Source organism: Rhea americana, unplaced genomic scaffold (assembly GCF_003343005.1).
Source record: "Rhea americana isolate MKP2758 unplaced genomic scaffold, rheAme1 scaffold_10, whole genome shotgun sequence".
NCBI classification, from domain to species: domain Eukaryota; kingdom Metazoa; phylum Chordata; class Aves; order Rheiformes; family Rheidae; genus Rhea; species Rhea americana.
In genome coordinates this window covers 6521636-6543331 of record NW_028185039.1, presented here as the reverse complement: position 1 = coordinate 6543331, position 21696 = coordinate 6521636, and the positions used below count along the sequence as shown (strand labels likewise).

The 21696-nt window shown below is 34.1% G+C and overlaps 1 protein-coding gene across 4 annotated transcripts in view; it reads right to left on the bottom strand.

Annotated features, from left to right (window-relative positions):
* Positions 1-21680, bottom strand: part of SNX29 (sorting nexin 29) — a 138017-nt gene extending 116337 nt beyond the window's left edge. For 2 of the 4 annotated variants that reach the window (XM_085302830.1, XM_085302822.1), the window contains exons 1-9: positions 21482-21599; positions 18167-18231; positions 17267-17319; positions 13863-13987; positions 7683-7863; positions 5590-5660; positions 4438-4686; positions 1776-2148; positions 1027-1145 (exon numbers count right to left, since the gene is read on the bottom strand). In XM_085302830.1, coding sequence (XP_085158956.1) covers positions 1027-1145; positions 1776-2148; positions 4438-4686; positions 5590-5660; positions 7683-7863; positions 13863-13987; positions 17267-17319; positions 18167-18231; positions 21482-21488 — 1243 coding nt within the window. In that variant the 5' untranslated portion in view covers positions 21489-21599. Of the gene's footprint in view, positions 1-1026; positions 1146-1775; positions 2149-4437; positions 4687-5589; positions 5661-7682; positions 7864-13862; positions 13988-17266; positions 17320-18166; positions 18232-21481 lie in introns of those variants that run through there. The other 2 variants (XM_085302838.1, XM_085302847.1) reach the window with 2 other exon arrangements.
* Between the last annotated feature and the right edge of the window lie 16 nt (positions 21681-21696).

Below are 21696 nucleotides of genomic sequence, written 5' to 3'. Positions count from 1 at the left end.
TTGGTGGGTATGTTTTGTTTTTAATACCAATACAGATACTGAAAAACTCTAGAAGAAAGTATTATATCTTTCAGTATTCAGCTAAAGCTGGCAGATGCCAAACCTAGTACATTAAAATCTGCACTACACTAAATCTCTGTTAACTTGTTATACCAAACATACACCCTGGGGATTTGGGCAACTATGCCATCCATATATTTTACCTAACAAGAAGAAAACAGCAGCTTATATCTAACATGAACGTACAAGAAAGTTCCACAACTGCTTTTTAGATACAGGAAAGCTAGTACCACTTCTGCCTTTCTCAAGACCTACCACTACCAGTTCCTTTTGCTTTTTTTTTTTTTTTTTTTTGTAAGATCTTAGCTGTAAGATCCAGATGTTTTCCTACCTCTGATCCTTCCCATTGCTTTCTTCAATAACTTCTCCAATTGATCCACATCATACCCAAAACAGCATACAGTACTGCAGCTGAGGCCTCAGAGCCAAATGAGCATAATCTTACAAATGACAGTTTCATTTAGGCATCTCTGTACAAAGTGTGCTTTTACTGCTGAAGCACAGCATTGCTGACTCACTACCAGCTTGTGACCCACTCTAATTCCCATATCCTTTTCTGAAGAAGTATTTTCTAGCCAATTATTCTTCATCTTGTATTTAAACAAATAATGACTTGTACTGAACTGCATCCAATATTTGAGAGTGTCTCCAATCTGCCAAGATTAATTTGAATTCAAATTCTCTAACACATTTGCAGCTTCTTCCACCTTAGTGGCATCCACAAATTGTATACAAAATTCTGCTCTACTCCGACATTGATAAATCCTCTTCAAGTGGATACCTTAAAGATGAGCTAAGTGCAAGGCTACTCAAATGGAGAACTTTAATCCAGGTCCAGAATAAATTTTATTTATCCCCCCCACCTAATCCCAGCTGTGCGATACCTCCTGTATTCTTTCAATCTCATATTTCTTACCACTGTCTCACATTAGAAATTCTGAAATCAGGTAAAATTAAAATACCTACCAATTTGTGAGTAAGAGCCAACAGCACTGACAGGAAATAGAACATCTGAGTCATCATTCAGGACCTGTAGAGGAGTCCAACTGCATATTTGAGAACTGCAAGCACTGGTTTCATGAGGCCTAGAGTTAAAGAAAAAATTTTTTAAGAAGTATTCTTATAGTCAACATTAATTTTCACAACATTTTCATTTCTTTCAGGCACATTGCTTAAAAACCAAAACAACAACAACAACAAAAAAATGCACCCATCCACCCTGCCTGCTAGTTTCTTGGTTCAAACATCACAAATCCACAGGACAGACTATCACAAAGCAGACGAAAAGCAGTGTTTTCCTCCTCCCCCCTGCTCTGCAAATGGATCTCAGTCAGAGATGAAGAGGGAATATCAGTATCTAAAGTTTTTATGAGATTGTCTTATTTAATTATATACTCTGATATTAGCAGGTTTCCTCTATTTAAGAGGCACTGTTTTATTGTGAGGCCAAAATCTAGCTGATATCATACTAAGAAAACTTCAAGTAAGTCAGAATTGGCCTAGCTTTAACATCCAACTTGAAATCTCAAAATTCTGATTTTCAGTGGAACTTAGAACCAAACTACCACCACCACACTAGTCCACTACTCCAGATGGTTCCAGGATTTCTGTTAGCTAAATGAATTTGACAGTACCCATAAAGTACAAATGGGGGGGAGGGGTTATAAGAGAGCGTGAGAAAAATTATTATTGGCTCCTTCACTAAAATTACTTACTTTCCAGAAGCTCCAATTTCACCTTCTGTGCCTTTATTTCCTAATGTTTTTCCACACAGCTCATCTTCATTTTCATCTATATCTTCATCATCAATGCTCTTCACATCTAGTTTCTGGTATTCATACTCTCCATTCATAAACACTGAATTGCTTTTCCACAAATGGTTACTTTCATTCCCATTCAATTTTTCAAGATTGCTTTCAGATGAGGGTAACACAAAAACCGAAGACATGTCTGAATTCTCCTCTGAACTTTCTCCTGTGACCAGAGCCTTTATAGCATCCCCAAAGTTTTGCTCATCTTCCTCTTCGTCAAATGAGATAATATTTGTCACTCTCTTCTTCTTTTTTCGGTCTTTTTTAGATCTTAAATCTGGTAGCAACAGAAAGGTGTGCATATTTAAAAAAAAGAAAAGAAAAGAAAAGAAAAAGAAAAAAGAAACTTTTTTTCCTTAAAAGAGCTTAAGTTCTAAAAGAAAAAGAGTTGATATTAAAAGACCAAGAAAGGGTGAACAGTTATGATTTTCAGACATTGATTAAAGAAAACTTAATCCTGAAAAGTCGTCTGAAATTTGAAAATAATGAATAGCAATCTTTTTTTTAATCATGGCTTAATGAAAGTTTATTGTGTTATTTTAGATAAGAAAATTCTGGGGACATTTTAGAACAAGTATCTCAAGTTTGAGTAATTATTCAAATAAAAATGGGTTAAAATACCAAAAAGAATGACAGAAGGCAAGATAGGAAACAAAAAGAAAGGCACTTAAATCCACAAGGCATTTTATCATCTTTTGTACACATGAACTTTTAAATCTTTAACACATTTATTTTATATGCCTTAAATAATTCAGATTTTGAAAAGATATTTTGGAGGTGCATTTAAGATAGTGTTTTACTGGAAGGGGAAAAACAATCAACAATCTTATAAAAAAATTTTTAAGGTTAGCCTTCCAGCCACCTTACCCTAGGGACTAAGGTTAATGCTTACTGAAGAATATGCCTACACAACAAAGGCAACATGAAACACTTCTGGAAATAAATAAATATTTGCAAGCAACTAGAGATAGTTTTATTTATATTCTGGACAGAGAACAGACAGTTTTCAGGAAAAAAAAATATATATTTACTCCCTCTGCTAATTAGTTTAGTCCTGAAATACAATGAAATCCTTTCCAATAAGAGTACATCTACCCTGTGACAGTAGTATTTTTAAATAATAATCTGTTCTCACCAGCTAAAATGTGCATATGAAGCTAAGTTCTTGGAAAATTGGAGTACTCCAAGAACCATCAGAAAATCATTTACCCAGACAAGTTACATCGCAACTAAACTGTTTTGTTTAATTCAAGTCCCACTATTATATATTCATAGGAGACATTAATGAATTTTTAAGAGCAAGAGGAAGCCACAGGCCCTTCTGAATGTACATAGAATTCTAGCAAAGAGCACTTATCTTAATGGAAACATTTGACTTACTCTAATATTCCATATACTATGGCATTTAAACATACCTATTTAAGTGAAGTTTTATTGTACACTGTACAGTCTATGTACTATATTTGTATGCATATATCATAAATGATGTCAAAGAGGCATACATAACATATGGTCAACTACCATGTTACTCCTCCTTTAAAATCTAGTCTATATGAACAAAGTTATCCCAATTCAAGTATTATTTTAGTCTCATTGAAAGCCCTGAACAACAAAAGCTTTACTTCAGTTTGTTTTAGAAGACTTTGCTTTAAGACAACAGTCCACTTTAAATGCTAATAGGAAAAGTAAATCTGTTTTCTACATCTATTCCTGCTAGGCATTATTTACACCACTTTCCCCCCTCTCTTTTTCCTTTTTGTCATAATCAAACTAATTTAAATTTTAAAATCTTAAAGAAAACCTTGTCTTTTAATTGAAAAGATACAAAAATCCCAGTACCTTGCTGTGCTTGTGCACCTTTACAAAAGCAAAGCATTGTCTCAGTTTAGTTTCTGGAAACAATGATGATATATTCCTTTGTTACTTTCAGAGTTGAAAATGTGTAATGAATATCACATTTTGCTTGATTAATTTCAAATTATAGCAAATCAATATTTCAAATCCTGCTTAGTAACTAATATCCTACAAGATGGTTGCAACGCTAGCACATTTAAAGGTAAAAAGAATGTATAAGTAAAATTTCATTTGTGGTAATTATTTATTTCATATGAGAATTCAGACTATAAACATAACTACTTTTTCAAGAATCTTACAAGCTAGCTTTTAATCTGATATATAACAACAGATAAATGGTAGTGTAGTTCTTTACTGACAAAGATTAAGTGCCCAATGTGAGCATACTGAAAATGACAARTCTTTACACTAGAAATTGCAAGGCATAATGTTATGAATTAGAAATCTGTCTTAACAAGTCACAAGTAAAATACCTAAACAAGAAGTTATAATACATATTTATTATCCATTTTTCATACCAGTATTCCAAAAAGCTGCTTCTTTTTAATCTCACATTCAACTAGTTCATATGTGTATTACATTTATTTCTAAGAGATTTTTCTTTTCCTTCTACAATAGTGTATTAAAGTTGTATTTAATTGAGAAAAGGATTTAAACACATTTGAAGATTTTATAGCATTCTGAATGACATTCACATTGCAAAAATGCTTACCAGCATTTACATTCTTTGACAGAACAGGAAGTGGGTCAATGTCTTGGTCAGCTTTGATTAGAATGGAGACAGCAGATGATGCAGTTATCTCTCTAAGAAGGCTGCTAACACCCTGAGTGGATTCTTTCAATAACGAGGTGACATTTTGCGTTGATTCCTTTAACAGATCAGACACTGTGGGCATACATTTGCTTTGCCCATTTAAATCCTTATTATCAATGTTGATTGCAAAAAGAATGGAGTTCAGACCTTCAGATAAAAGAAAGAAAAAAAGTAAACCAAAAAACCCACTACATGCTTCATACAAAAGTCACATGGATAGTTTAAGGATGTAATATAAAAATACGAAATGTAAAAATATTTTCCCCAAAAATCTTCCCACAGTTCTCCATATATGAATTTTATTCTTTCACCTACTATTCATTCTTTGTTAGGTACTATTCAAGCTGATGCAATCAGTTCTGAATTTATGTTGACACCTGTACAGCTCACTAACATTAAGTATGCAGCAAGAACTGCGAACTCGTTTATTTATAACCTGATATTTAAATCCATTTCACTGCAACTTTGTCAGTTCTTATGTTCTATAAAATATTATTACAAATTTATAAGTTCTTAAACCCTATTAAAAAAAAAAGAAAAAAGAAAAAAAAAAACTCCTGTGAGTTCTATCTTTCAAAACGAACCACATGACTACGTATTAGAGAAACTCAGATGTAAACAGTAATACTGAGGCACTTTCATGGTCAAATTCCAGAAAAATAAGTCACCTCTGTTATCATTTCTGACTCTTAATTCTCCTCTCACATATTTATTTTTAATGTTCTTTTCTAGTTGGGAACAACATTTTTTATTTATTTAACTGACATAGTTCATAATGAAAAGTTAGCCTTGACTGATGAAGAGTTAGAACTTTTATCTGCAAAAGACTTTTCAGCAGCAGTGGACAGGCAAGATCAGTATTTTAACAGTACACCAGTTCATAACACCAACTGGTATAATATCCTAGAGAACCCACCAAAAACCTGACATTTAATGCACATTGTCTACATAAACTAAGTGTATTTAAGAAGTTTTTCACAACCAAAAACAGAAATAACATCTCAAAATATGTAAGGTCTCAATGAACAGTAATATTTAAGTCAGTCCTACCAGCTGCCATTGTAGGGATCATACTAGAACGTTCTTCATCCATCATAAAAGACCAGTCTTCATAGAAGACACTATAATTTGAAAGGTAAAATCAAAAAATTTACAGCCTACATCACCATATATTCCATTTTAAATGACTTCAAATGAAAACTCTGAAAAATAAGCGTTAGGACACCAAACAATATGACTCTGAAACCCTGCAATATATAGAAAGTCTGAAGTCATGTCAGACAAGCTAAAATAGCAGAACCTATTTAAATAAACAAAAATTTCTTCAGGTGAAAGTGTATGAGAATTACTAAAGCAGTAATTTATCTTCAGTTGTGCACTCTCCATTTTTCTACTGAGAAAATAGTCACTCAGGGCAATGAGGACCCCATTACAGTAACAGTCACAATTGCTATATGGTACATAATTTTAAATGACCACGTTTGACCATAAATTACCAAGCCATTCTCAAGCTATTTTACAAAATATTAGAATGCATGGCTACAAACAAAAAAGATCCACTTGATATAGTGACTTATTTCAATATTCAAAAGAAAATTATTATCTTAAGTAAACAAAATCAGTTAAAAAGTCAGTCATGCAAGTCAGTGAAAAATAATAATAATAAATAAAAGATCAGAAAGTTAACATGAAGTTTGCAGTGAATGTGTAGACTGATTTGTTCTGAATAAATTCTGTGATTCTTTTATGATTTTATGATTCCTATATGATTCTTTTGATAAACAGTATGCTATATTTTTACTATTGACATTCAATTAAAAAAAGTATTAAAATACATAACAAGAAAATAAAACTTTTGTTAAACAATTTGACTAATTTATTTGAAAGCATATAAAAGAGACAAGAGTTGAGGATGTAAATTGATTCTATGAATCCTATCTGAAAACAGATAACATTTTAATCTTCTGCATTTTAAAATAAAGTATTTTTAGAAATGAGAGTATGTAGAACACCCAAGAGAGTGTTGACAAAGCTGACACAGCACCTACAAACATGACAGTAATAAGCAGAGACTTAGCAATCCAAGTCATTGATTTCTCACATGAGTTTTCAGCTTTTCTTCCTTGTTATTTCTTTTGTCTTTATTTAATTTTATAATCAAACACTTATCTCTCAAGAAAGCCATGGAAGGCTGGAACAGTTGAAAATGAAAAGGAGGTACTGAAGAGCTCAGTATAGGCAACAGTCTTATCTAACAAAGCCATTAACTGACACAAACAGAATGTGTGTCTGTTCAATTCATTGAGCTGGATCAAGCGCAGATTATTAATAGAAGAATACAATACTACAAGTTTCCAAGAACAAAAGGAAGGGTAGGGCAGTATCAAATGGAACTGAACTCAGGAAAGTATGAACTTAAGTGTATTTTATACTTCCAAAGTACCTTAGGATTTCACAAGGCAGGCTAAGTTATTCTCATAGTAACTGTAGCAACAAAGTTCACAAACAGCTATAAAACCACTTCCAAGTTATTAATACGCAATAGTAGCTACATATTGCCCAAGTGACAGGGCTTTTTTAGGTGACAGGGCTTTTTTTACATTACAGGGTGAGCCTCTCTATATAGGCAATTACCACTGATGTATTTGTAAGACAGACAAAGATTGCAATAGTGGTTGCTGTTTTGTGGGAATGAGAGGGGCACCTCAAATCATAGTGTCCTCAGTGAGGAAAACTCTTGAAAGAGTAGGGAAGGGAACTGGAGAAGAGAATGGAAATGAATACGAGGATAGAAGCCAGTATCACACACAAGAATGAATCCGGCTTCAGCTCAAATGCTGAAGTAGGCTATCAAAAAAAATTTTTTTTTTTTAAAGTGAGATGTTAAATAGCTTCACTAGAATACTGATTAATGTGGTGTTTTGTTACAGTTGTGTGTGTGCGTATATATATATGTATATATTTTTTTACTATATCTATATATATATATATATATAAAAAAAAGTGTGTGTGTGTGTATATATATATATATATATATATACACACACACACACACACACTATAAATTATATATATTCTGTCTCAATACTTCATTTGTCAATGCATGCACATTTCCTACATTACAAAGATACCAGATACAGTACCTGAGACGATTCTTATCTGCAAGCAGCATGTGAACATATCTTTCCAGAGAATGTTCATTCAACGCACAGCGCAACCAAGCCCGGCCTCTACCAATATCTGTAGTAATTGCTCTCAGTGAATAAAAGCGCTGCAGTTCATGTTTATTCAGAACTTCTTTCACATAATACCAAAACACTGGTTCTGGAAAAAAACAAAAATAAAACCCTCGGCACTCTTTTTTTTCTATCTTACTTTCTTCTACTGAAATATATTTTACAAGTTTCATCCAGTCTTATTTCAGAATCAGCATAACTTGATAAATTATCTCCCATTACTTCCATTTGAGTGCATCTGCTATGCAATTTAACAAAACAAAAAGGTAATTGGAAATAATGCTGAGCAAAAATGAATTATTTACCATTTTCGTGCAACTATCCAGCTAAGTAGGTTGTTTACTTCTACAGAATTTAGGCTATTTCAGTTCATTAAAAAAAATTAAAAAAAATCTGAATACATACATTCTGCCTTACATTTTTAAAGAGAATTTACATTTAAAAGTACATTTAAACAGTATTTCACCCATACACATTTACATGTTCAGCTATGAACATACTATGCAAAAGAAAAAAAATTTCTAGAACTCTATTTTACTGCTGACTGCCAAATGTTGAAAGCCAGTTCCAAAGGAGTCAGTGGCTCCAGAATTAGAGTATTGCTATTTAAAATGATGAAAAAAGTTGAATTTAATGGCACTAATTCATCTCTCCTCTAAACATTTTCCTTGTCCTGTCCTCAAACACTGATAAAGCTATTTTAAATAACTCTTTATAAAATTTAATTGCTTCAAAATTCTCAGTCAGATGCAACAAAAATCTGCGTGTCAGTAATTGTGCTTGTACAATAAAAAAAACAGTATTTTAAAGTCCTGTTTCTTAACTGAGTAACAACATATATTTTAAGGACATATTTATTCCAAATCATATCTTCCCATTTTCTCAGGGTGAAAAGAATAACCAAAAATCACATAATTTATTCTGTAAGCCTTTTGAATCATTATTATATGGTAAATTTTGGCAATCATCAGCCATTAATGTTGCACAAAATACTGCTTGAAAGTACACTAAAAACCAGTATCAACAGGTTTCATGTGGTTTTTGATTTTGTATAACTAGAACTGTCAAACAACTATAACAGTTAGAAGGCTTTTAACATGTGCAATTAGTAACATAGTAATAGATTCAAAAAAAGGCAGATAGGTCTTGAAGGAGGAAAAAGGAAGAAAAAAGCAGATTTGAGAAACTCAGAAATTCCACAGAAAATTTAAAACACATCTATCTTTCAGGGAAGAAATGCATATGCTCCTTTTGATAGTTCAATATTTTTAAGGTAACAAAAGAAGAGAAAAATACTTCTGTTGTAGGAATGAGTGGTACAACATCACCTCAAATATTATGCTGACTTGATCATAACCACAATGCAGATGGCATAAAAGTTTAAAGATGGGTATCAAATCTCCTCAAAGACATATGGAAGAAAACTCACGTGACAGCCAAAAAGAGATTGATCCTGCCTCTCTCTGTTTACCATCTAAGGTTTTTATTTTTTTAATGTAGTTAAAAGTTTTAAGAAAAGGCATCTATGACGCTTCTCCTTCTCTTCAATGAAAATGTGTGAGGTCAGGCTTTGAATAGGTTTTCATTATAGGTTATATCTTCTGTTGGTGAAATACGATCATTTGGGGATATGGCTTTGTTTCTTAATCTCTGCTGGAAGTCACATACAAGTTAGAAAAGCTATTTTAGAAATCTAAACACACAAAACCAGATTGAAAAAATTTTAGTTAGTGGTTCTAAACAAGTCTGACAGCAATATAAAAATACCCCATAGCTCTTCTAAATGGGATAAAATGCACGAAATACAGGAACCACATAAAAAGGTGAGAAAGAAAGTTTCTACGTATTGAGATCACTCTCAACTTTCCACTTAAGGGGCTTTACATTTCTCTAAAATGCTAGATACTGGACTTGAAGGATCCAGCATTATCTTAGGTTTCAGCAAATGTCATGCAAATGTTGTATAAATGCAATACTTTACTAACAGTGTACAGTTACCAGCACATGCAAAACTAAAAGTATACTTTGCTGAACTAAGACTAGTCATGTTGCCATGAAAGGATAAGGAGGTTCATAAAACATATAAGAACATTCAAATATTGTATGTTCTATCCATTTGATTTCAATTTATTTATGTCTGCATTACAAAAAATGTGAGCACATCTAAAAATAAAACACTCCTTAAGATGCTGCATTTGCATCAGGACTTCAGTGATTTAATGGTATCGGTTTTGTGGACCAATGAAGTTCATTCTTCTGTCTTACTAAAAATCAAAACAATGTAAAAGAAGGAAGTGAAAATATTACAGGAATAGAGAAAACGAGCAGATTTCCCCTTGTGCTTAGAGTGAAACTCAGTGTTTCCTAGCACTATGATTATTTACAGATTTACAGGATTTTGAAAATCTTCAAAGTTCAATTTATCATCAGTTTTAATCAAAAATCTAGGCAATGGAAATTGGGTGGGAACATTCCATACTTCAAGTCCCTCCATGACATACACAATAAAAACAGTAGTGTAATTGTGATTTTCAAATCATTACATCATTCTCCTATTTGAGAGTAGAGTTAAACCCAAAAAAATCAAAATATTAACCAGTGATACAATTTCTTATAGCAAACAATTCAATACATGGTATTCAGAAGTAAGATCTATGTTAATTTCAATACCATAGGCAGATAAAATACTGAAGTTACACAATTCACCCAAACATTAATCACTTTGTAAAAAAATAAATTAAAAAAATAGTTGGTGCAATTTTAATGACAGTTTCAACAACTAGAATGCCACATATTATATCACTAAGCAGATGTATATCAAATAGTAATGTCTGAAGCTATGTACAGAGCATAAAGATCATTTCTGAAGCCAGATTTAGTGCCTTCTGATGCAAAAAGAATAAAGATGGCATTTTACATTGTACATTTAAGTGAGTTTTGTCAGCTGATTAGAAAATGGTTTCATATTTCGTATGCGTGTCTTGTGGTACTATATTCTTTGCTACGGCTGGAAACATCAGTTCTTTTTGCTTTAATTCAGAGCATCAATAAATTAATTTTATACTACGTATGCTTTAGTCAGTCATTCTCATTTCTAACCACAGCAACTAGTATTTTTATTACTATATTAGCCCTCAGTATCATCCACAATGTTCTACCATTCATAAATTAATCTATGATATATAAAGATGTAAATCTAGAAGCCCTCCAATACCTATAAGAAAGTCATCAAGAAGAGGGATTTTGCCTCTTGACAGCCGCACAGAGCAGGAAGACAAGAGATAATAGGCAAAACTTGAAACAAGAAAGATTTGGATGGGATATAAGGAAAAAAAGCTTTTTCACCATGAGGACAGTCAAACTTTGGAACAAGCTACTCAAAGAGGTTGAACAGTCCTTAGAAGTTTTCAAGGTCCAAATGGAAAACGCCCTGAGCAACCTTGTCTAACCTCAAATGATCCTTGCATCAAGCAGAAGGCTGAACTCGAGACCTGAAAATCCTTCCAACATGATTTAGTCTATCATCCTCTGATTCAGTGTAGAAACAACACTATTAAAAAAAAAAATACTGACAGAAAGGTTTCAAAGAGTCTAGAACCTCCAATAAAGCCACTGTAATATTAATAGTGTGGCTGGAGATGTGAGAGAGAATGAGTTCAGTTATTTAGAACCTTTCAACAATATTGTCCTAATATGAAAAGAAAAGTGAATACTGCAAGGAATGCAACCATTTTTCGATATTAGCTACAGCAGTGTCATATAACCTTAACTGGAGTTAAATGAAGAGATTCTCAAATTGCTGAAAACCAAAGATGAAATCCAGTTTTGCTGTTTGCTGGTTTTCTTTGGATTGTTTAATTTATGAGAATAAGAGAGTTCTATGTGCTTGTCACGACCATACTGCTCACTGATATCAAATCAGATTGCTTTTTTATTTATTTAGTATTAGCAAATTCTAACAAGATTTTTAAGTGATAGTTCTTGTTAACTTTTCCAGATTTTCTATTTAAAATTTTTATTTTCAAGTAAGGAAAACAAAATTCTAAAAATAYTGGCTGCAAAAAGGACAACTATACTTTTTTTTTTTATAACCATTTGAATGTAAGGTTTGTCAAGAAGTATTTGTTAGTTTTAAATGAAAAGCACTACTGAATGATTCTTCTACTGTGAAAGCCTGGACTTGCAGCCTAAACATCAGTATTCTACTGTGTTAAAGAAAAGAATGATACCTGTGATTATGTGAGATAGAACCAAATACAGATCCTACCAGAATCACCTGCTTGTAAGTGACAAAAAAAAAGAGGTACTTTGTAACTGTTTTCAAGGAAAAAAAAAAAAGAGAGCGAGGAATAAAAAAAGTACTAATTCAGAGAAATAAATACAATGGTACCCAGTAATTTCCATTAAAAAAAAAAAGACTCTTCTTTGTCATTATACAATGTTCAGTTTGATTGCTGCAAAAGCAGCCACATTCTTATTCTTGAACTTCCATGTGTTGCTCACTCTTAAAGTTTCAAGCAGTAAAAATGTTTCCTTCTTCTACTCACCAAGCATAAATCACTTTCTTGATTTTCTCCTCTTCCTCCACATCATCTCATTTACATGCCCACAAATAAGAGACTTTGTATATACATGAATACATATCTAAATTGCTATAAAGTTCCCAGACAGCCGAGACACACCTTCCTATGTTTGAAGGCTGAAAGATCTCAAGAGACAGAACCAAGAATTTCCTACATCCTTGACACTAATAAAAGATAGGAGAGAAACCATAAGGATTACATGGAATCTCTTCAAGTTCAATACAGAACAATTTGCATAAATCATAGAGTGCATAAGAGGGCAAAGCATTCTCTGCACCAAAACAAGATTCAACTGCAAGTTGAAGAGAAAAAAAAAGAAAAGAAAAAAAAAGAAACAAATCTCTACCTATTAAAAAGCTAATAAAACAGAACGGAAACTACCCAGAGACTGAAAGAGACCACAGAGTATCCAATCCACTCACTGCACAAACGTAAGGGGAAAAAAAGACATAAAAGCTGAAATCCTGTAACAGTTGTATAAAAACATGAATTTTCCTTACTTGTTAATTCAGAACCTGCAAGTGTTGCATCCCACCACTACTATGTAAAGGAGCTGAATATGGGAAGCTCAAAAACTTCTCTAAAAGCATAACTATTTTATCTCCCTGAGAAAGCTAAATCTATAGGCTCAAACATATTAACAGGAAAGTCAGCACACAGGACCCAACATTTCACCCTATAATCAATGGGGAACAAATGCACTGATATAGCAATATATCTTAAAGCATTAAGTTTTAATATAACATCCACTATATGCAGTTGTGTGGTATAGTAGAGATCACAGTGCATTAATAATTTTAGTACCATGGAAACAATTCTGATATATGTTGTATTTGAGGGATTTTTGAAAAGCCAAAAAGAAATGCCTTACTGTAAAAGATGTATCCAGTTTAAGTTGAAAGACTCTTTATATTCCAGACTTCACAGTAAAACTGATGAAGATGATACGAACAGCTGCACAGATTTTTGATGTGAAAATAAGGGGAACTTAAAGGTGATGAGAAGGCAACAAAAAGAAAGGAATCACTTTTTAAAAAGTAGAGAAAGTAATAAAAACAACCCATTCAAAATAAGTAATTAAGTTCTTTTTAATGGCATCAACACTTATAGGTTCAAAATGCTACAGTGAAATGAAATGATAATCAAAGAACAGAGTAAAATACTGTTGAGAATGAAACTGCAACAGTATAGATGTAATCAGCACAGTTACACAATATTTATCCCTATCAGATGTCAAGATAAAGTTGCCAATGATATTTTTCATGATGGAACTGTAAGAACTGCAGATTTCCAAATACTAAAATTTCTAGAGAAACTTGGTATGAAAGCTAAACTAGATTAAGACAGCAATAACCATTTTCACAACATAACCAGTATCCAAGTACCAACTATGCTAACAACAGCCTGCAGTTTCATTCATTTCTTACAACTCCCATTAGAGATTACATCAATTACTTCTACTCATTAACATTTTAAAATAGAATGGTTATGATTAATGAATTACCTGTTTCAGTTTTACTGGAGAAACCTGCTGCTTGTTTGATTGCTGCTGCTGTCAATGCTAATCCTCGGCTCCTCTTCAGACCATGCTGTAACACAGCTTCAAACTGAGCACACAAGCAAGTGACTCTGCAATGTGATTATTACAGAAATCATGTGGAAGGAACACTCAACTACATTTCAATATAGTAAGTTTATTTCAAATCTCTGAATAAAGAATGTACAGGTGACCCATTATTTATACATAAAGATCTTTTGTTTGCACTAATCTCATTATTTGCAAGCAGTATAATCTACTGATCCCCAGAGTCTCATCATGACTAATTCAAGACTGGTACATGAATTACTTACTCAGAAGAATTAACAATGAATTTGAAAAGTCATCATCAACTTCTAGCATGCTTGCTAATCATGTTATTTTAGCTTCAACTTATCTACTTTTCACGCAATGCAGTTATATTTTCATAAATATACTTGGTACTATACAAACAATGGTTTTCAAAAAATATGCTAAAGCTTTCCATACAATTTCTAGTTATTGGTATTATCACATCATAGTCTATCAGGTGCAAGCCAAGGAAAACAAATTCAAACATACATTTTAATGCCCCTCAGAAGTCTTAGGCCTAGCAAAATAATGAAGATTTTTCTAAAGATCTCTTTAATCTTCATCTTTTTATGCTGCTCTCTACAACACTATTGAAAATTTACTGAAGTATAATTTTTTAACATAATCTATTTAGTAAATAAATTTTTTCATATATAACATTGTGACAAAAGCACAGTTTTAAAACTCAGCCTGTCAAAACAAGGATTATTACTGTAACCTTCAAGTCAAAGCAGTTGGATATAAACAGTTGACAAAGTGGCTCAGGACTGCCTGCGCATTACAGAACTGTAAAACTCTATTCTGGGACACACAAAAAACACAAGGGCTGAGGAGGAAGACTTATGGAGATAAAAGGAGGCTTAATTAGCATAGTTATGTGAACAAAAGAACTTTTAGAAGAAAATGCTTTCAAATAAGTTTATGTTAGAAAAATTTTACTTTGAAATACTAATAAAGTTGAATATCAATCAAATAGTATTTGATTGTTGAAGATTTGTAATTAATTATTGCCGAAACAATCTCGTTAAAAATGGAAATCCTAGCAGATAACATGACCAAAAAAATCCACTTGATTGATCAGAAAAAGTAGAACAGAAACTAGTTTCTGTGAAAGAGTTCATATTATTGAAGAAAAAAAATCTACATGCACTACAAATGAAAGCAAGAAAACTGAGCAGCAGTTTACAATTTAGCCACTAAAAAAGAGTATTCTACAATGCCCAATGTACATAGTGCATTTAATAGATAGCATCATGAGAGTCTGTTAAATAAAAAAACGCAGAAAAAACAGGAAGACGTCCACTGTTGTAATGAACAGTTATAATCTCAAAGACAAAAATAAAGTGCTGGACGAGTAAAACTTAGAGGATCATGAATTTTACTAAATTTTGATCTAAATTCTCAGACTATCTTCATTTACAAAATTATTTCACAACTTTTAGCCTAGTTCCAATCCAAAACACCATAAAAATAAAAGTCCGTTCACATAACTTCAATTTCCCTTTCAAGCCTGAAACTGCCTAGTTATAATCCATTATTCAGCATGTCTACTAAATTTTTACATAAGATATTTATATATAAAATTTGACCAGCATTATATCTTTCAAATCCTAATTTCTCCTGGTTATCGGAAGACAAATACTAAAGGTTATCCTTCAAGTTCTTAAACAACTGCAATAAAGCAGTTCTTCAGGCAAATCTGGCAACAAAGTGGAAGTTCTATATCTGGAGAAAATGTTCTACATTGTAGGTATTTATTCTCACTGAGTTTACATAACCTATTACAAAGGCAGCACAATTTCATTGTCCCATATAAAATAAACAATAAAAAAAAGATATTTCTAGCTGACGCTTTTCTGCCAGTGGCTAATACTTCTAACTGCAAACTGCAAGGTGCTTAGTCCCATCATCCCTTTACCCCAGCTACTCCTTCCCTTTTCCTCCTTTGCACCAGCTTCCGTCCAACAAAACCAGCATTGAACTAACCCTATACTTAATCATATCCTTTATGCCAGTCCAACAGAAAACTATTAACATTTTTCATTAAATTAGTTTCCCAACAACACAGTAGGTGAAACAGCTAAGGGCAGAACAAGAGGACAGTAGTAATCAGAAGTCCATAAGCGGACAAGGAGCTGGTTTACCATACACTTTCACAAGCAGCTGTATTACAAGCTGCTCCTGAAAGTATCCCTTTTCTTCCTCCTCCTCCTTTCACATCTCYCATTGCTCCCAGCAGCACGATCATCCTTTCCTTGAGCAACTCTAATATTCACCAGACATTTTGCTGAAATTATTTAACCCACTGAGATGGCAGAAACTTATCTTTTGTGTGATTTTTCTTTTATCAAAATAATTCAGAGGGGATTAGATGATCACCACAGTTTGCTTAAAAAGACAGTGGAAGTGAGAAAAGTCAGGAATCTTGAGGAAGTATACCAATCCTTTCCCCTCTCCATTTCAGTAGCAAGGAATTGTTATGTTGACTTACCAGAAGTCACGAAATCACACCCTTAGTCATGTTCTTTAAGACTGAATTGGGATGGGATTGGAAAGAAAGAATGAAATGCAAGAATTCAACCTAATTTACAGAATAGCCAATGTATGATTAATTCTTGCCAAGAACACAAGGAGTCAAACTTAAAGGATATAACGGAAAGGACAACAAGCAACTGAGTTCAAAACTCAGGTTCTATTTATGTGAGATTCTAAGATTTGATTGGATAGAAAATATTGTAATTCACATCTGTCAGTCTTCATCTTTAAAATCTTAGAAACCAATATGCCATATCCAACATCAACAGACACAACTAACTAAGCGAATTAAATGAAATTACTTTATTCATATTAATAAAAATGGGCAACTACAATACAGAAAAATGAAAAAAAGGAAACAGATTTATGCACATCAGGAATAAGAAAAAACAAGAACAACTTTGTGCATTAAACACACGTGAGACTTAGATGTAAAGCTACACTGAAGACAGTTGTAGTAGTAACAAATGCACTAGTTTTAAAAGAGGTTTTAGGGAAAAAAATATTCTAATCTCACATTCAGACTTTGCAGTTCAATGCTTTATCATCAGCTCTGCAGCCACTTACAATATCTGTCACTTCACCCACAAGATACAGCTTTGCTAAGCTATAAACATGAAAAATTCAGAGTCCCATGTCAGTGTCTACGTAAACAAGAGGAAATGGGAGATTTTTTTGAATATGCCAAATATTGTTGCACTATACATTTTATGTAGTGCTAATATATAACCTAAGCATGTTGAAAGTTTCTTAGAATATTTTACCTGCTATCAGAATCAGAAGCAATTTCTTTTCTTCCTCCAAATCGTATCTGACACTGCAATAAATAGAATTTAATACATTTCTGTTACACTAAGAAACTGAACATTCTGAAATATTTCCATTTAAGAACAAAACAAGAAGTCATAACAAAAAAAAGGAAGTGGTACAAAACAGAGAAGTGGCAAACATAGCCTGCGGCCAAAAGGTGCTTTTTAGCATCATGTTCCACAACCAGACTACTCTTGCAGTTCAAACATATTCTTGCTAGCCAGAATAATATGTCCTAGGGTCACTTAGGATGCAAAAATTGAGTAAAAGTTACTACATTTGAAGCTATAAATGCATACCCACAAAAATAAATACTGTTTCTACTTGCCTCAGTTCTACAGTTACAGAAGAACTGATATTTTAAAACATATGGTTGACTTACTTTGGAGGGTTTTTTTTAAAAAAAAAAAAAAAGAAAAGAAAAACAAAACAAAACAACTCCAACCTCTACCCTAAGTTGAATTAAATTTATGAAATTCTACTTGCCAAACTTCATGTGGGTACAAAAATAAACTTTGCATCTTTATCTGTATTTCAACTCCTTCACTAAAATCTTAGCATGAAGAAAGCAAGCTGCAAATGTAAAATGTTGGCCAATTTAGCCTTTGGAGTATACAACAATTTATGTCAGTCACACAGTAAATATCCCAAGTATAATTTGTACAGACAAAGATTTTAAACAGTATTGCATAACATTCTTTTTCTAGCAGAAAAAAAAATTTTTGTAGTACTATACAAAAGACACGATTATCTTTTTCATTTGGTAAAGGGATGAAAAAAAGGCAATGACAGTTCCTGCCAGGACTGTCAACTCAGCGTACACGCACTGTAGAAATAGGCTTAAAATTTCTCACCTGTTTAACTGCATCCAGTAACCGTTCTAGAAGAAACTGTCTTTTAGTGTCATTGCTCTGTGAACCTAAAATTGAACAAAATTCTATTACTTTTAAATAAAGAGTATTTTAACAAAAATATGCTGGGGTCAACACTAAGCCCCAGAAAAGCTTTCTCTTCATGTCAGTTATTCCATTATATTTTTCATGTATTTCCTCTGAGTAAACTGATGCAAAATAAGACTTTATTTTGCTGTTTCACGTAGTCTGTCTAATACGCATCAATACTGTTCGAAAAATAACCTAGAGTTTGATTTTATGATTTCATGAGATAAGATACATTGTAGCAATACCAACTATACTATAACTGTGCACAAACAACACAGGTTGCTCCTGTCTGTTAGCAAAACCACCTCTGGGGCCATACTGCAAGCCTGGAACTCACCTACCTTAAGAAAAATCCAATCCAATCMAAAAAAAACAAACAAAAAAAACAAACAAACAAACAAAAAAACCTTAGGTGCATGATGTGGCTTAAACTGTAATCTTATAAATTCCTGTAGTGGAACAACTACCAATGTAGTATACCCACTGGAGCATAAGAGGAGTAGAAAATGAGAAAGAGGATTATCTTGTTACTGTCAAACAATCTCCAGTATAAAAAGACATTGTAAATTAGGTGGAGAACGATTGTTGCAATAAAGCCCTTTAACAGTCTTCTTGATTAACATCTATAAAGTTTGTTACTATACAACCAATTATGCAAGACAATGTTTAACTTCTCAATCATTTCAACAACAGGTAGTATAATACTTTGCTTGTCTGAATATCCTTTATAAACATCTGTGACTGCATTTAAAATGTTAGTTAATTAGACTATATCACGTCTGCAGTTTATTTACTCTGAACTTAGATTCAGAATATCCTTCAAAAACCTCTCTGATCTACCAAGAATTAAAATTATTCTGTTCTTCGTTCCCCTCATAGAACATTCAACTAACATACACGTTGCTTGAAAGCAAAGTATCAAAATTCTGCATGAGTAGGTTTCTCCAGATACCAAAAAGTCTAACATCACACACACAGCCCTCCAGTAAACAGGCATTACTTAAAATGAAAGATAGATGTCTCTTCCTCTTGCTGTCCACTGCTACAAAGTAATGACCTCAGAATTCTTTTTTTTTATCTTCATAATTCCATTCAAAGTAGACTCCTTCTATCCCAGTAGGGATAGAATTTGTCCTACTTAAACTATTCTGCCCCTGAATCTTAAAAGTACTATTGGGCTGGAGGAGGTGGACAGARGGGAAAAAAACATACACATACACACAAAGCCTGTAATAATACATGATGCTGGAAAAAAGGAAAAAAAAGTGCAAGTGTAATGTAGCTCTTAGCTAGCTATGCTTCACAATGCTTATTTATCTATTGACAGCGGATTTTCAGAAATATCCTTCAGAGATTTTGAACTCTTACTCAAACTGTGCAGTTATGTAATGTAACAGGCATGGTTCTGTTAGTCAAATAACTGTGATGTTTACAAATTCAGCTGAAGATGCGAACTATGCAAAACACTAGTAGATGACACTAGAAGCAAACCCAGTACCAAGTAGGCTCTAACTCAATTTGACTACCATCCTTAATGCCACAGCAGGCTTTATTATTTTTAAACAATTAAATTCTTTCTCTTCACTTAATTCTATACCTCTTTTTAGTTAAAATAATTAAAGCTTTTAAAAATAACTATGTGATGACGCTTTGTGCCAGATGAGGTGCCACTTTTATTTTTCAAGTATAAAACAAAATTCAAATGGAAGTCACAAAGATGGGTCACCTGAAAAGATTCAGGCCTTGATTTGCACAAGGCTAGTACTAGCTCGAATTCACTGAAGGGCTGCAGTTTTGCATACAAATACTGACTCTTAAAAACTTCAGAATTATATATGCATACATATAGTGTTCAAATCTAAAGCATTTTAGAATGCTTCTCTTTCCATAGTTTGAACAGTTTCACTCTTACTCTCATTTTCCATAATGCTAATTAACAGTTTTCCCATAAGCACTTTTTTTCTTGCCTCTCTTTCCATGAGAAGTCTTTTAATATTATTTTCTTCTTCCACAAAGGTCAGAACAAAATAGAAAAATGCAATTGAAGCATGCTCACTTTCATTTTTGTTTGGTTTCATTTTCACAAACGAATGTTATTCATAAAATTGTATAGCACTTAGCTATTCCAGTTACCTCCTCAGATTTTACTAGTTTTGGCAACAAATCTCACTACTTATTAAATCAGGATGGAAGAAAAACCCTAAAAATCTGGTACACAGCTAGAGACAAGATAACACTCTCAGATTTGAAGATGACATATCCATTACTGAAGTTATATGAGTAGACCCATGAAAAGGATTTTCTTAAGCACCTTCCCATTTAAAGAACCTGTACACGTGTTTTGAGTGTGTTAAGTGCCACTTATCCTGTCGCTCTTAAAAGCCTGTTGTCTATGAATATTCCTTCCTGCATCTCACAGTACAACTCCCTATTACAGCCCTTTCAAGTGGCTCTGCTTTCTCTATTACTAAAGTTTTTGAGACAAAGTTCTGCTCAGGAACACTTAATACTCATGCAAAACTTTTACATATTTCCCCCCACATAAACTTTAAGAATTTCTGGATTTAGTACACCCACACACACTACTTCATCATAACACTGAGGCCAGAAGAGGACACAAGAGTGAAAACATATTCCATGACTGACGCATGCTCTTCAGCAGAGTCAGACAAAGAGCAACCATACACCTCAACACTGTAAGGAATCACTTTTTAACTAATCATGCTTCTCACTGCTGTCACTAACTGTATTTTAAGTCCACAATTCATAATGACCTGTTTTAAGCTCTTGGCCATTTATATTCTCGGGATATTGACTGCACTTCTGCACAACAGACGCAGTGGAGACCAGCGTCATTTCTGTTTTGAGGTAGCCTCCCGCTCAGGACAAGGCCTTAGGATTTAAAACGAGGTAAAACTCCCTTTCTGGARGGCCTAGGCCCACGAAAGGAGGAGGAGGAGGAGCATGGGGCAGTGATGAGGTGCTGAGCCGACCCCCGCGCTGCGAGGCGGGCGARGCCGAAGCCTCCCGTGCCCGGTCGTCGCGGCAGCCCCGCTCCGTGCGGGGACACAAGGTGGGGGGAAGGGGCCGCAGCCCCGCCGCTAGCCGGGCAGGGCCGGGCCGCGGGAGCGCGGCAGAGCGGACATGGGCCCCAGGGCGAGCTCCGCCCGCTGCCAGCCCCGACCGCGCCGCGGCGGCTGAGAGGGCCCCGCTCGAGCTCTCACTCACCACTCATGGTGGCCGCCGGCCCCGCACCCGCCGTCCGCCGGGCCCGCTCCCTCCTCCCGCTGAGGCGGCCCCAAGCCGGGCCAGTCACCTCGCACGCTCCGCCCCGGAACCCGGCAGACCGCCCGGAAGATAAACACGACTCCGCGCCGCCGCTCGGCCACGCCGCGTCTGCTCCGCGCGGCGGCCGCTTCACACGGCCCCCTCACAGCGCGGGC